Source organism: Perna viridis, chromosome 5 (genome assembly GCF_037379345.1).
Source record: "Perna viridis isolate PV_CMFRI_1.1 ecotype Kerala chromosome 5, ASM3737934v1, whole genome shotgun sequence".
NCBI classification, from domain to species: Eukaryota; Metazoa; Mollusca; class Bivalvia; order Mytilida; family Mytilidae; genus Perna; species Perna viridis.
The window spans coordinates 42,743,387-42,760,365 of NC_142449.1; the positions used below are offsets into that span (position 1 = coordinate 42,743,387).

Sequence of the window (16,979 nt, forward strand, 5' to 3'; positions counted from 1 at the left end):
CATAGTGTCATGTCATTGTACAACAAGAAGTCGTTTATTTCTTTCTATTCCCGAGTTAAGCACCAAACAAACATAACAAAATAAAACAAAGCTAACTATCGAAAAAGTAAAATTATCAATTTAATCCTATATTAATATTTATATTTCGAATTAGTTATATTTCTTCAATGATATATTTTCAGAATTTCTAACACATTTTTGTTCCGACAAAAAAATTTGGGACAAAGCACTTCCGCTAAATATGCTAATTTGTTAAATAACATAAAGAGGATAAATCGCATCTTCTAAATTCAATTAATTACTAAAAATATTTGATATCCTGCCAGTGGCCTTAGTAGAACCTCAAGATCTTCGGTCTTTTCCGTTAACCGCAATCATCTTTTATAATTAAGTTTCTTTATTAAACTTGGCTTTAGGTCATGACATTAAATGCTTTTTAATCACAGTTACTCTGATGACACGCGTTAAATCAATGGCAAAAAAAACAGTGTTTGTACCTTTTTCTTCTTGTATCTCTTCCGATGCTTCTGATGGTTTTAGGGGAAATAATTGTATTATAAAATACCCCATGATAATACTTGCAGCATACATGGCATTTGTGTTTATTTTTAAATCTTACAAACGAAGGTCTGTGATTGTATGTACCAGCCTGATCTGATTTTTTCATTGATATTTTACCGAAATTTTAAATGATAAAATTCAAAAGCGTTATAAAAACTGAGACTTCATTCCCCGTATTGCTCATGGAAGAAAAAAGTGATGGATTGGTTTTCTATGTTAATATTTATGGTTTACGGTACTCCTTGTGTTTAATTATTCTTTTTTTATCTTGAACTTTCTAATGTTATCCCTAAATATACGTGTACAGCATACCGAAATTTCCAATATCATAAAGTGTGATATTTTCAGAAACTTTTCATGTCAACACATATTATTTACTAAGTATATAAACGCAAACAAAACATAAAAAAAAACAAATTTAAACTGTGTTGTGTCAAATTATAAACAAGTATTCCGCGAATTCGCACTCAAAGTTTTTTTTGTTTGTAAGACTCTTTTATATTTCCATAGATAAATATTTACATTTCAAATCACACATATTTACCATAAAAGGCAATTCAAAATTATGATTGTGCTCCAATGATTCCACAAATTTCAACATTTAATCTGAAAAGAAACTAGTTCTTAGTCGAATTTTTTTAATTCTTGGAGAAGAATATAATACTAAGGAAACTTATTCGGGCCACGTTTTGAAAAAAAAACAATATTGTGTTTAAGTGCAGAACTTTGCGAATAAACACAATAGTTATTGCGTTAAAAGCAAAACATCGCGAATAAACGCAATAATTATTGCAAATAAACGCAAAACTTTTGCTTTTAAACACAAAACATATTGTGAAAAAACGCAAAAAATTACGAAAATCGCAATAAGTTTTGCGTTAAAATACAATTTTTTGGGAATAAATGCAATCGTTGCGAATACACACAATCTTTTACGAATAAACGCAATAATTATTACGAGTAAACGCAAAGCGTTTGCGTTTAAACACAAACCGTAATTGCGAATACACACAAAAACTTATATATTGTAATGATTGCGTTTATTCGCAAAAGATTGCGTTTAAACGCAAAACTTATTGCAATTACTCGTAATATTTTGCGTTTATTCGAAATGAGTTCTGCATTTAAACGCAATGAGTTTTGCGTTTATTCACAATGAGTTTTGCGTTCATTTGCAATATTTTGCGTTTAAACGCAATATTTTTTTTCAAAAAAGTAGCCCCAATAAGCTTCCGTACCAATGCAATATGGGATCATAATACTTTTTACTAAAGAAATCAGAATTCAGATTGTAGGGTGTTAATTTTCTTTTCCAATTTCATCTAGGCTCTCGAATATGAGCGCTCTTAATAGTATACTTTAATCCTTTTTTTCTCCTGCTGTCTGCTACTTTCTTTCCCAGGCTAAAGCGTTGGCACTGATACTGTCGGCAATTACAAATACAAAAGTAAATGAAACGGAGCGTCAGTGATGTCTTAAGGTAGATAATACCTATCACACGGAGCATTTTTTATGTCATCTTGCAAAATCATACAGACATATATATTTTCTATTAACTTAAAGTGTTTGGAATTATGCAAAATTAATTTATTTAAATTATTTCAAATATTTTTTTACATAAAAATTAGAATAGTAAAATTAGAAATATTTTTTTAAAAGTCTCTTTTAAGGGGAGATAATTGGCGGGAAAATATTCTATTGAAATGTGTTGGGAATTTTAGTTTTTTTTAATATTGCAAGAAAATGAGTTCAATAATCCCAAATTTTCTTTTTGAAATACGAAAGAATGTCAATTAAAAGTTAAAAGAAATTTTATCTACTAGTTCTTTAGAAGTTTGTAAGATGTTGAAATTTCCCCACAGAATCCATATAAAATGCAAAAAATTGGCCTTTTAAGCCTCAATTATCTTAAAATCAAGTTCGGTGATCTCTTTTTTTACATTAAAATTCTAAAGTATGTTCATTCAGGGTTATCTTTGAGAAAAACTAGGAAAATTTACCTACTAGAAATATTAGGTATGATCTACCTTAAATACGCAGATCCTCTGTCACAACATAAATGTCTCAAAAGTGACATATGCAGTTAGGATGCGTTTGTTTTAACTTTAAACGAAGATGCCCTTATATCACATTTCTACAACATTTCCTTATATATAACAATTTAATTCTATATTATAAATATTGTGTTAATTGCTTACAATAGCATCTATGCAGGTAGTGACCTTGAAAGCAACACACCCTAGATCAGCTATGCAAGTACAATTTCATTTTTTACCTGAAATATTTCATTATTCAAGTCCATAGTACACCAGAACGGAATAATATGACATTTTATTGCAAAACCCAATTGCATGACAAAGACATTGCATCTAAAAATCGCAATGAAATATCATAGGTAAAATGTGATCCATTTGGCTAGTGTCTAATTTATGCATTTCTGATTCATACTGGAACGAAACAAACATCGTGGGTTCTTCCGCTGTAATACGAATTGCACCGGAACACGTTTTATACACCGGAGAGAGTGTGCTTTTGATCAAGCAATTAGGCAGGCAAACTCTGCCACATCTATCGTATGCCGAAATGTAAGATTCTGACACAAATTTTGTGGTTGGTTTTTGGACACCAATGGTGACGACAGAGGAGTCGTTTACGACTGAATAATCCTTATACTTCCCCTTGTAATTCAGTCCATCTGCTTGCACGTATATTATGTTATTGTGTAGATTATTCTGGTGCTCCAAGCAGTATGGACTAACAGTCTGGGACGCATTTTTCACCTGGTTTGGTACAACTCTTTGTTGCTTCTTTCGTATGACTTTCACTGATATAAAAGCGTAACCGGAAGCATCAATTTTGTATTTCTTTTCCAAAGATTCAAGTTGTTTTCGGTTTAAAGGAAGACTCCTTTTGCCACGGCGTCTTCTCTGAAATCGTCCCCTTGGTCGTCTAGAAAATACAGAAGCTAAACGCATAGGGTTGGTAGGACCCACTTGAGTTCGCCTGTTACCGCCCGGAACTGAGGAACAAACCCACCTAGGTCTAATGCAAAACATATCTGGACTATTTCCACAGTCGGGACATCTTGGCATGGCACCATGTGTCACCATACTACGGTAACGACTAGAATACCCGTCAAGCAGGGTCAATCCTCGCAGACCATTAGCTGGTCTATTTGGATTTTGTTCCCACATGACCGAGTTTACAATATCAGTATGCGGATTCACACCTTTTTGACGCTGTAAACCTCGGAATACCTCCCACACTAAATCGACATAAGCATGTAGATTCCAAAACAATGGATCGTATGATGCCATTTCGAATTCGTTTGTATGACCACCAATCCAGAAATGAACCATATTGTGTTGGCCTTCTAAAGACGACATCTGGTCATAGGATGGCTCAAATATTTCCCTGTTAAATCTACGCCTTAAGATTTGCTGTAAATTCCTTTTTGAGAATAACATTCCATCGTTTCCAATATCGCGCATAAGTGGACCTGTTGGTGTTTCCGAACCGGCAAACGGTCCATCCATTACAATTCCTCTGCCAGTACCAAAGTATTTATTAGACCAGACAATAGATTCTGTTGGCATTGGTAACTCATTATCGATTGTTGGATCCCAATAAGGTATTGGAACACCAAGTGCCGTCTCGAATCTGAAACCAAGGAGGAAATTTGTATCTTACCATCTGACATGTTACATGATATATTACAGAAATATCTTGAAAATTTATAGCTTGGACCGTATTTAAAGCGATTCATCCCAGTATTTAAGAGAGGTATTACACAAGAAAGGTTTTCTTAACATCAACATACCAATGAAACGAAAAATATTAAAACAACGGTCATCAAAATTATATTATTTGATAGCATAAAGAATATTTTAAATACATGATTACCTCGGACACTTTTTGTCAAGGAAATCTATTTATAGACTGAACGTGACTTAGAGATCGTCGGTAACCAAATAACGTAACCAGGGTAGACAACTCAACATATAACTAAGGTCTCACTAACCACTTCCGGGTCAAATGGCCACCCCCTATGTAGTACCAAAAACACACTGAACCTAGACATATGCATTGTAAGTGCATTATTTGCGTGTATTATGATTAAAAGTAGTCAAAATAAAGCTGAGAATGTGTACTTTAAAATCATATATGTAATTAACTACAAAAGTGTATGAATATTGTTTACATGTGTGAGTAATTTGCCTCCATGCTGTCAGTTAGCAGAACAGGTAAAAATGTGGATTTTCAGTATTATTTATTCAAGTAAATTTGGTGAAGAATTTCTACTATGATCGTACCATTAGCATAATGATTTTGGAAGCCTTATTTCCCAAGCTTCGCAACGGTATGCAGCTTTAAGATGTCATTTGTCCTGGGAATTCACAGTGAGACTTTGAAAATTACTTTTTTAACATGTAAAGTAATGGAAACGTTAGAAGTGGTTAGTGAGACCTAACAAAATAACACCCCGCGGGTTATTCTCCTTGCAAAGTTTGCATTAAGATATCGCTCCGTCGCCGATCACACTCCATTTCAAATATGTGATGTTTACTTTATGTACGATATGGGCGTATAACGATATTAAGATATTTAATATGTGTAGAACTGCAAGATTCCAATGATTATATGATATTAACTATTTCAATTTTGACGCAGAGAGCTGGACTATTTTGGATCCATGGGAGGGTGCGTGGGGTTGACACCCCTCCTTTTTATTGGAAAATTTCATGTGTGATTAATTTGATCCCAGGAATTTAACTCTGTACATAAAATGCAAGCACTGTGTACATATATGTTAATTACTACATGTACATAAATAAAATAAAATGGTAAACATACATGTACATACATGTACATGTAGCAAACAATGAAGTATATAAAATAAACAGAATTGTTAAATCATTATGATTTCAAAGCAGAGACATAAACAATGTCTCTGTTTCAACGGTAAGGATGAAGGGAGGTCATGTGGCATATTCATCACATTCAGTAGGTAATCTTGAACTATCAAAAAGGAGGGGTATCCAGTGAAATAATGTAATGTTATTGGGACGCGAGTGGATACATGAGCCATGACATTACACATACACTTGCACATGTTGCTAAAATCCAAACTTCCACACCGACCATAGACCTTTATCGCATACCCTATATCACACCCTAGACATGTATCACATACTGTATATAACACCCATAGACATATCTCATACTGTATATCACACCCCTAGACCTATATTGCATACCGTATATCACACCCTGTATATCACACCCCTAGACCTATATTACATACCGTATATCACACCCCTAGACCTATATTGCATTCTATATCACACCCCTAGATCTATATTGCATCCTATATCACACCCCTAGACCTTGATTGCCTTTTGTATAACACACCCTAGACCTACTGGTACATGTATATTGCATACCATATATCACACCCCTAAACCCATTTCAAGTACCCTATATATCACAACCACAGACACATTGCATACCTTATATCACACGCCTAGACCTATATCACATACTGTATATCACACCCATGGACCTATATCGCATTCTCTAAATCACACCCATAGACCTATATGGCATACCCTATATCACACCTTGCACAGAACACAATTGAAGTATATTTTGTATAGATAAAGTATAAGAAAGAATGAACATGACATGAAAATCTGTTTGATATGCAGTATCAACCCTCGACCTATATCACCCCGCGGGCCAGTGGGCCCTTGAGTTGATATACTAGGAGTCTCCTGTTGATACTGCATATGATACAGATTTTGGCATGTACTATTCAGTATGGAATTTAAAGAAATAGTAATACAATGTACATGTGTATTATATCCATGTAAGTCATAACTGATTATCAATATGGTTCTTTTTTTAGTACATTATCAAGATATACCAGATACATTTATTTAGAATGCAGATCATAAAGTATGAAAAGGATTTTCATGACACAAGAAAGACACAGTTATGTTAGAAATTCTGTGTCCATGAAAGTGCATTGAAAATGTGTTGGAATTATCAAGACCACCAAAAGTAGACCTTTTCTAAGAGCTGATTTTCATGGACATTCTTACATGTACAATGCACTAGGTAAGTGTTGAAGGTATACATTATTTATTCATACCCTTTGTATGTACACAGTTATTTAAAATTTTCAAAACTGGTGATAGGAATACTGTTTTTATTGCTAGTGTAGAGCAGCGTAGTCATATTTCTTAGCAAAATTTGCAGTTTACATTTGTATGTCTGTGAACATGATATTTACACTGAAAACTATAAAAATACATGTGTATGTACTCTAACTATGGTTACTGGCATATGCAGTACAGTATCAATTAAAGATTTCATACATGGAATTATGATATTTGTAATATAGTAATACATATATCTAATTTGTTTTCTACTTTACAATATGACATTAATTGCTCATAGATAAATCAACATTCAGAGATTTATCCAGAGGTTTTGAAATGTGGGTCAAAACATCATTATAAATCAGCAGGTAGCTAAAATCCTACATGGAATAAGCCCCAAATCAATATCCTTAGCAAGCTTTCCATTTTCTGTATTTAGAAGGTTTTTGCCTGGTAAATGAAATGACTTTAATTTATTGTTTTAAACTCATCACTTCAAACCACTTTTATGATCTTTCTGGTTATGAGGGGATGTTGTTTTAACAATGACGGGTGAAAAGTAACCTGTACTACTCTTACATGTATGTTATTAATAGTTATTGAAACAAAGATGTGCTCATGAAATACACTGTACATTTTTTTAAGTTTGTTATGTTATTTCAGACGAATTTGAATTATTTTAGAGAAAGAAATGTTTATTTTTTCTTAATTAATACAGTTGATAGAGATATTAAAAGAATAAAATCTAAGAACACTGAAATATAGTAGATATGTACTATATTAACGTTTGTTTTTTTAATGTAGGACAAACTCTACGAATAATGATAGAAATATTATTTGCAAATTTTAAATCGACCAGTATTGATCACTCTGGAAATATTGACCAGGTGGTTTAAAAACCAGTAAAAACCTGGGACTGTTATAACCATCCAACCTTTATTTTTGCCTGATTTGCACAAAATTATATGTACATATAACAATATTTCCCAACAAGAGGAGGTTGCTCTATATCATATGGTTAAAATACGTGTATATTTTCATGAATTTACATTGTAACATTTTGCATATATCAGACACTGTTATGATTTTGTCATTGATTTCTTTTCAGTGGTTATCACTTATAAGTTTCACTAGATGAAGTGAGATGAAAGCAAAAGTAAAACAGACTATTTCTGTGCTGGGACACTAATTAAGCATGAAACAAAGTTCGTGATTCTCAAGTACTGGTACATGTATGTGTAGCATGAAGCAGCTGTAAGTATATACGTCAACATCTCTTAATAAAAAGACTATAAAAACATGAAGCCTGATTTCTTAGCACTTATATATTTGCAAAACATAAGAGTTACCTCTATTATAGTCTTATACATATTTGTGAAACGATCATGCAGAAAAAAGTGAAAGAAATGCACATACATTATTGAAGGCAGACAAGTATAAAACACTCAGCAATAGTGATTCATCATAAAAAAGTGGTACTCATGGGGTATGGGTTCACTAGTAACTTTTTTGTTTTGGGGAGGAAAAAAATGGATTTATACTCAAAGTGCATCATATTCCCTGTATTCACCACATCTATATACCACTGACTTTCCAACTTAATTGGAATCTTACATTGCTCAAATCTATGAGCTACAAAGTTGTGTAATGATCTTTAAACTGCATAATAATTTTCACAACAAGTGTTTTTATCCTTGTTTGAACTGAAAAATTCCAAGAGAAAGTTAATCATTTATTGTAAATACGTGCACAGTTTCGACGAGTGAAACCCATAGCCTAATCTAGACAACAATGACAAGGACAAATTTTAGTTTAAATTTATTACAAAAAAATGCTACATCAAAGTGAGCATAAACAAGGATATTTTTTTTGCTCATATGTCCCTTGGGATTGGGCCTTTTTTCAACTTCCCCCAGTCTGCAGGATTCATTTCTACTAAATGCATCTCCACACCGAAATTTCAAGGTGTAGATTCATTCTTACTTTGAAAATACATCGAATATTGATAGTCAGTGATTCTCATTGGAATTCATATTTTGTAAGAAATGGTGATTCTAGTGTTAGGAAATTTGAGGACATCAACGAACGTGTACAGCCAGGAATACCAAAAGCAATAATACAAAAGAACAAAAGAAAACCCAAAAATATATTGATAAACGGACTGTATAAATATGCTGCGTTAAAACAACTGGTTATTCTTTAAAAGGACTAAGTGTTGATCGGTTAATTTAGCTTACAATTTGGTTACATGAATATTTTGATTACTTTGAGGTCTTCCTTGACTCAGTGACTCAGCACTTTGACTTCATAATCATTCATAGGCGGATTTAAGGAGACCGGAAGGTCGTCACGTCATTTGCTCGAAAGATTTTGTCGATTACATAGAAAACAAGTACTATATTTAAAAAAAAAAAAGATAGCCAACGCATATTCTCGCTTTATTTAATACCCAAATCTGATTAAGATTTTATTTGGTGAACTGTGTGAACTGTTTCGTATTTCAATTATTTTATTCGCCTCCCATCATTCCTGGTTTCACGTTTAAAGTAGCAATCTTTATAAAAAATCAGACAGGAGGTGATTCATGCATATCAAACAGGGGCGGATCCATGATTTTAGATTACGGGGGGGGGGCGTACAGTTAAAATTTCGGCGAGCGGAGCGAGGCGAAAAATGTTTTGGGGTTAATTTTTTTAAATATTCTTCTAGAGTGAGTGCAATGTAGACATCTTTCGTTGTAAAATTAGCAAGAAATTAAAGTTTCAACATAAAACCGCCTTAATCTACCCCTGACAACCCATGATTTGCAAATTCTAGTGGGGGCACGCCCGCCACGCCCCCGCCTGAATCCGCCCCTGTCAAAAAACTAACTCTAAATTCAGAAACAGTTACAGACCATGTAACAAGTCTTTCATTTAGTTTGTCATTCGCTTGCACTTTTGAGAGAAAAATTGCATAGAATGAGTGTAGTATAGGCACTTTGCAAGAGTTATCGTTCTTGATTTCGTTTGATTTGTTTGATTTTAGGAGATGAATGTTTGGTTTCTCAAAAATGCAGATCTAAATGCTGATATTACTATTATTTCGTTAAAATATTGCATAAAAGGGCGGAATAAAATTGTTTGGTGTTTTTTTTACACAACGAAGTACCTCTACTATAGAAAGTGCCTGAAATTTATATGGACTGGTAGAGTTTAGTACATCAGACAGACACGAGATGTAGATCGTTACGATTTTGACAGTGCTGACTTACTTAGTTATGCGTCATCATAAGATAAATCAGAATGTAACACTTAAAATGTCAATTTATAACAAAAAAATGTATTAAATAAAAATTTCATATTGAAACATTGACAATTTTTTGACTCGGTAATAAGATGCAGTTGACCCATTTTTGCACATAGGTCGAAATGGCTGAAGCGAATGACAATGCTATACCGGTACACGTCTGCTCGATATTTTAGATTTGCAGATCTAACTTTCTGTACATATGGTTACAGCTTGAATATATAAATTGTTTTGAAGTCTGCATACTGTCTCGCCTTAAGATAATTTACCATATATATGAAACAACCAATATCTCTGAACTTCGATCAATTTTACGAAATTTCCGTCAATGGATGTTAATCTATAAAAAATGTCAATCTGCACTTAGAGGAAGGAAAATGATCTTGACTAAACTTACATTATAAGATATAATAGAGCGTATAAGACATAACATTGAACTGAAAACATAAAACGAAGGTTTTAAGAAAAATACATACTGAACTTACATGATAAGATATAGCTTATGCCATGGTAAGAACGCGGGACCAAAATGTACAGAATCAACAACAGCAGTGTGGATGGCTGCAATAGTGTCGTATCGGCTTCTCCCTGTCCTACCGCTCTGAAAAATACCGAGGTGAAAATAGGGGTCATAAAGGTGGAAAATATTTCAGTTTTGTATTAAGCATGAGGGAGATTTGAAAAAAAAAAACAAATAAATTAAATGTATTGTATATGTTAAAACCAACGTTTATGTCAACAAAACTAAGACCCTTTGTAAGTCTACAATAAAAATCTTTGTTTAGATTAATTTATGCTTTTTGTTCGTTGAACATAAACGTTTGGTGGGTTAGGGTTTATTTTTCGTGTTATCCTTTTCATTTTGAACAAAATTGATTCCGATGGAACATAGAAAATGATTCATGTAACTTGCCACAAACCAACCACGACAAACATGCATGTACATAATTATGTACATACAAAAATAGGTCGCAATAGCTAGTTGAATAATCATTCCCGCTTCATGTATGTGTCACATGATGTGGTGTCATCTAGTTTCTTGTGTAATCCTGTATCTTTACGTGTATGTTGCTGTGGTTACGGACATTGTCTTCGCATTTTTTATGACATGCGTTTGGGAAATAGCGTAAGGTGTATTTACACCCTTCATTGTAATGTATATAATTGCTTCTGACCGTTCCAATATGATTAGAGAAAAACTGAGCAAAGCTCACTTGCTGTTACCTTGACCCTTCCCACAAAACCATAAAGGAAATCTCAACAGTCATTCGGATGAAAGGGAAAAAAAACAAAAACAAAAACAAGACGTGCACAGTGGCATCATAACAACCAAGGACAAACAAACCAACAACAACAAACAACAACAACAAAACAAAAACAAAACAAACCAACAAAAAAGGGACATACAAACGGAAACAGGAAGGGTTGGTCTTTGTATACCCCCATGCAGGGGAGTATAAAAGGTTATATATTTCATCTGAAGAAAAAGATTTTCTTATTTACAGTGAACTAAGATAAAAATGCCCTTTTAACTCACCCTTTCTCGCTTCAATCTATTGATGGCGGTTACATAATTTTGCCAATGACGAAATGGTGCCGCTCTGATTTCCTGTCTATGTCTCCGCCAATTTCTTCTTGATGCTTGTCTTTTTACCCTATCTTTCCCGGATGATTCAGTAGATTCAGCAAGAATTTGTCTATACAAGGAATTCAAATAGTTGTTCTCGTCTATAGTAAAGTTCACTTTTGGGCTGTTTGTATTTTGGTGGGTCAAAAACTGGCCCATACAAAATGATTGGGTCATGTGAAATGGCGTATGTGTGATGTTGAAATTCGATGACCTATATTCCATACATAAGTCCAAATCTTTCGGTAAAGCGATTGGCTCTATCAAGCTGACTACATAAGCCACAACTTCTCCTAAAATTATTAGGGCAAGTGCTAGACATTGCGTAGTCTCCATCTGTGAGAAAGAAGTGAAATAGAAATAGGTTAGCCAAAGGAAGAGGAGGTATTGAGATAAACTTGTAAATGAAGAGAACTTTTACAGTAATGTGATTTTGTTGTCGCGGATATGAAAGGTAGTTGAACTATAAAAAGATGGTAGAAAAGTCAAATTAAGGTAACCACGGTTATAAAGATTGAATTAGTTAATAAATATAAAATGATTTACTGGACCGCCTTGTCGACCTCCTCTACAAAACGTACACATATAGTGCAATTGCACTAATGTTTGATAGCGTACATACGTTGAAATAGCTTATTACCAAAGACCAATTAACAAAACAAGTAATTTAAATCCCTGCTGAACTTCACTGATATTTCCCTCAATATTTCATTTTGGTGATGATGTTTCAATAAAAGACTGCGGAAACGATTTGAAAAAGGGTAAATATTTATCACGTACTTATTTTCGGTCGACGGTCTCTTACCTTGCAAAAAAAAATAGATTGCAATCAACTTTAAACCATACTCGACTACGACTAAAGCGGAATCTGTGAAGCTAATGGTGTCATTTGTATGTGACCGTAACTTATATTGATTAATTAAAGCCCTAATAACTCATCATTCACCTTGTATGAAGTAAGTCAGAGGTAAACCATAATCATGACTAGTGATTTCGGAAGTATACTTCTTTGAAAGATCAAGATGGTAGAGCCTGCGACATTTACTGCTCTGATAAACGAATAAATTATGCAAATTTTGTGCCCTGGGGTTGGATTTGCATCATCAAATAATTTACATAACAAATAATGATTTTTAATTTAAAAGTAAATACACACTGTATGGGGAGGCATTTTATTATTATTTTTTTTTAATATCTGGTAAATTTTGTGCAAAATTTGTTTAATCGCACCAAAAAATAGCCTGGAATCGCCCCCTTTTTTGGGCCCGGTGTGTGTGTGTGTGTTGGGGGGGTCTAGGACTTTTTCCACCATGCAAAATATCATTAAATCATTCTGTTTCCACATTCGGATCTTACGTGTGTTCTCGCAAACACATTCACCAGATATTTAATATTTTATGCACAGATTTTCGTCTATCTAGACACAGCACTAAACGCATTATTTATCAGGCGAACATGTACTATTTTATGATATTTTTTGGTGAAAAAAAATCATGGTTCCAAGGGACTGGACATTCAAATACATGGTTACACATGTAGGTCGACTGTAAATTTTAGTCTAAAGATGCGTTTATCAGGAGCTGTAAATGACAAAGATCGGGGTTTATTGGAACATGTCTGTTAAATCATTTTATTGAAATGAATTAACAAACATGTGTCAAATTTCATTAATTAATTTGTCAAAATGATGTGTTTATGTAAATTAAAGTATTTCAGTTTGTCTGTCGCAGTTAAAAATATGGTGATTTCCTGAATAACAATAATTTCGAATGGTTCCGCTTTTAATAATAAGTGTTATCTACATGTGCATGTATATGTGTAGCTCAATGTAAAGCATACAATTGCATCTTTTTGTCTCATAAAACTATGAGATATCATTAAACAAGATTTCGAAACCACTGGAATAAAAAAACAATTCTCTGTAAAAAATCTAATTCAATATTGTGTACTTTTATCATGTAAACAAACTTTGTTGCTGTTTGTTTTTTGCTTATTCTGCTTAAGTAGCTGTCTTTGTAAGAATCATGCAAAATCTGAAAAAATGTGATACACCCCAAAAAAGGCTACATATTTTTATTTTTGTAATTATGTTGTTTTATGGGTCAATACTATGAAATGTGTAATTATTCATTCAAATCTGCCTGCTTTTAGGAGATAATCAACATTGAAATCCAATAGATTCTATTGTATTTGAGTGTCATTTACAGAGTTATCTCCCTTAATTTTCAAATCTACAGTGCATTCTATATAATTTTTATCTCCTAAGAACACGGGTTATATGAAAAACAGAACGTGAGTTTCTGTTTACTATGGCAATTCAAACAAAATATCAAAAATAAAAATATGTAGGCTTTTTACCCATGAATCACCTTTTGCATGATTCTTAGCTGGAGTGCTACTTAAATGTTTGCCATATGTGCTGCTGTTGAAAACGACACCGAAAACTCAATGATAAAACTAAAACTATAAGCCTGAAAGAGATGTAGAGAATGTACAAATCAAATATAATACATGTACCCATATAAAGGTGACATATAAAACACCTAGAAGATGTGATGCAACTGAAATGTTAACTTGTTTCAACCTAAATAACAATATCTAGTGTTTATACAATCGAGAAATAGTTACATGTACATTTTCTTATTTTTCAGTACAAAAAATTCACTTGACCCAAAAAGACTGTCAATCTTTCATAATCAAAGTTCAAATTAGGTCATTTTTTTGGTAATCATTGTAAGACAAAATTTATGTCTGTCTGCGGTACAATCGAGAAGCGTTAAATTATCTTTGACTTAATTCTCTGAAAACATGATATTTTGGACTCATGCACATAACATGCAGACTTTAATGGAACATTACAAACACATACAGCCAACCAATTTTTTAAACAAGAAAAAAATGTCTTTTTTAGGAGACGGATACAACTCAAATCAAGTCAAATGAAATAATTTTTTGGTCACATATGTGAGAAATAAAAGAGGATGCATACATGCACTAGTTCATAAAATAAACAGGAAGTATTTAACACAAAGATTCAATGAATATGATAAGAGGTCTCTATCCGTCCTCTGTTTTAATGACTTGAAACAAAGGAACAAATCTCCACTTACCAGACAGGACACGTTAGAATCCACACACAAAAAGACTCTGAATATTGAAATTATAATTTTTTGGAAAATAATAATAAATTCATAACCGACGTCATGTTTGATTGGTTACATATAAAATTTGAAGTCTAACCATGAATTATGATGAGTTATCAATTCTTATAATGACATTATTACCAAAACGCCTATTAATATGGTTAGCATTTACTAATCAAACGGAAGTACAGGTCTATATTAAGGCATAAATCACGTATTTTTCATAAATGTTCAATTTTTTGTTACTTCTGCTGTTGAAATTGTAATTAAAGTGTATGATTTCCAAATGAAAATAAAATAAAAACCATAAGAAGTTCGCGTATTAGGCCAAAAAAAAAAAAAAGGAATAATGCAGCTAGGTGTTCCAATAAACCATGTGTTGTATAAGTGTTTAATCTTTCTTAATTCAATAAAACAGTTCTTTCTTAGGTTTTCACAACAAAATTGTACATGACTGACTTTGGGTCGCTAAGAAGGAAAAGAGAAGATAAGATACATGAAGATAATAAAAAATATTATATGAACGTTTTCAAACCATCATCGCCTTGTTATATTATATGCAACCCTATTCAATCATTTTTTGTGAAAAAAAAAACAACACAAAGCAAATATACAAATAATTAAATAAACAACAACAAAAAAAAGAAAGAAAGAAAGAAATACACACAAAAAAATATCAAAAACAAACAAAATGAAAACCAAAAATAAAGACATACATAGAGTACATTTCTGTGACATATCGAATTGAATGTCTTAAAGTACAAAATTATATAGTGGTGTGTTAAATCGATCTGTTATTGACCTTGTTGGGATCACGTTTGCAGTCATGTTTACTTATAAGAATACTAAACAATTATACTTATTAATATTTATTAGAACAAAGAGGATATGTCAAAATTTCGACGACCATTTTGAAAAAAATTCTGATTCGACATTAAAGCACCTGTGCCTATGGGTCGGCCATTGCAAGCTTTTTTTTTTATATTTTTTTTTATTTGCGGGGGGGGGGGGTGATGAACAAAATATTGTGTATTTTAAAGCAGCTCAGGGTGCAATGCAAGCAGATTAGTCGTTGCAAAGGAAATTTCGTTTTACAAATATTCTTTAAGCTACATCTAAACGAGTTAGATCAGTTAGATATACATTGTATGTTCTGTTTACATTCAGTTATAAATGGAGTTCGTCTTTAATTTGATTACACATAATATCACATATTTCCTCTTTGAACATTTTATAACGACCGGTTTCAATTGCCAAGGTTCGGTCGATCACTTACTCTGATTTTTTTTCTCATAGAAGTAGATTACTTGTTAAATTCACGTACACGATAGTCATGAGGGAGAAGAGGGAAAAAAGTTATCGATTTGAACGATAGATGCCACTTTCGACAATCGAGACTTATTCAAGCCATTGCCTTTACAGGGGCGTAGCTGCCTATACGCAAATACGCAGTTGCGTACTTTCGGAAAAAGTAACAAAAATAAAAACACACATTTTAAAGATGAAATAGAGGTTATTTATCACATATGCATACCATGAACGTAGTATATGCTCTGAAAAACTGCTCCAAAATCATTAAAATTCAGGAGTTTGCCTCAGGGCTTTGCCTTGCCGGGCCTTGAGCGACCCCCCCCCACCCCCCCCCCACCCCCAAGACCACTCGCCGTAATTTTGCGTACAACTAAAACAGGCCTAGCTACGCCCCTGCTTTATTAAAATATATCAAGGACAATGTAGTACAATGTAAAAATAACTATGGAATATATAAAATTCCTGCTAACAATCCCAAATCCGGGATCCCAACATGCAAATAGTTTATAGCTGCCAAAGTACAGTACAGCAGATCAGCTAGGAAGTCTCAACTCCTGGCCTGTTTGAGCGGATTTGGACAATCAAAAACTGTATTTTATGTAAAATTAAATTTCAGTTTAGTTGTATAAAATTGACTGTGGCGATAATCGAATCGGTTATACTTCTTGCTTATTCCTCTCTCAAACCAGAGACCTATAATTAAATTTAATTACAGGTCTTTGTTCAAACTGAAAACAAATAAATGCAAAACGGTAAAGTTTTCCCGCTACAGGTTTTATAGACTGTGATCGCCTAAAATGATCTAAAATCATAGGTCGACTGTTTTTTTAACATTTATATTGTATAAAGAGCCAAATTGAATGTTATTTCTCAAAAAACAAACCA

At 33.0% G+C, this 16,979-nt stretch overlaps 1 protein-coding gene across 1 annotated transcript; it reads right to left on the reverse strand.

Moving 5' to 3' along the window:
• Positions 1 to 2,875: 2,875 nt before the first annotated feature.
• LOC148617801 (tyrosinase-like protein 1) lies at positions 2,876 to 14,766 on the reverse strand. The gene is made up of 4 exons (XM_088581646.1): positions 14,751 to 14,766; positions 11,551 to 11,976; positions 10,499 to 10,614; positions 2,876 to 4,221 (listed from the first exon to the last, which is right to left on the reverse strand). Exons 2-4 carry the CDS (start codon positions 11,974 to 11,976, stop codon positions 2,931 to 2,933), a joined length of 1,833 nt encoding a protein of 610 aa, XP_088437772.1. The 5' UTR covers positions 14,751 to 14,766; the 3' UTR covers positions 2,876 to 2,930.
• Positions 14,767 to 16,979: the final 2,213 nt, after the last annotated feature.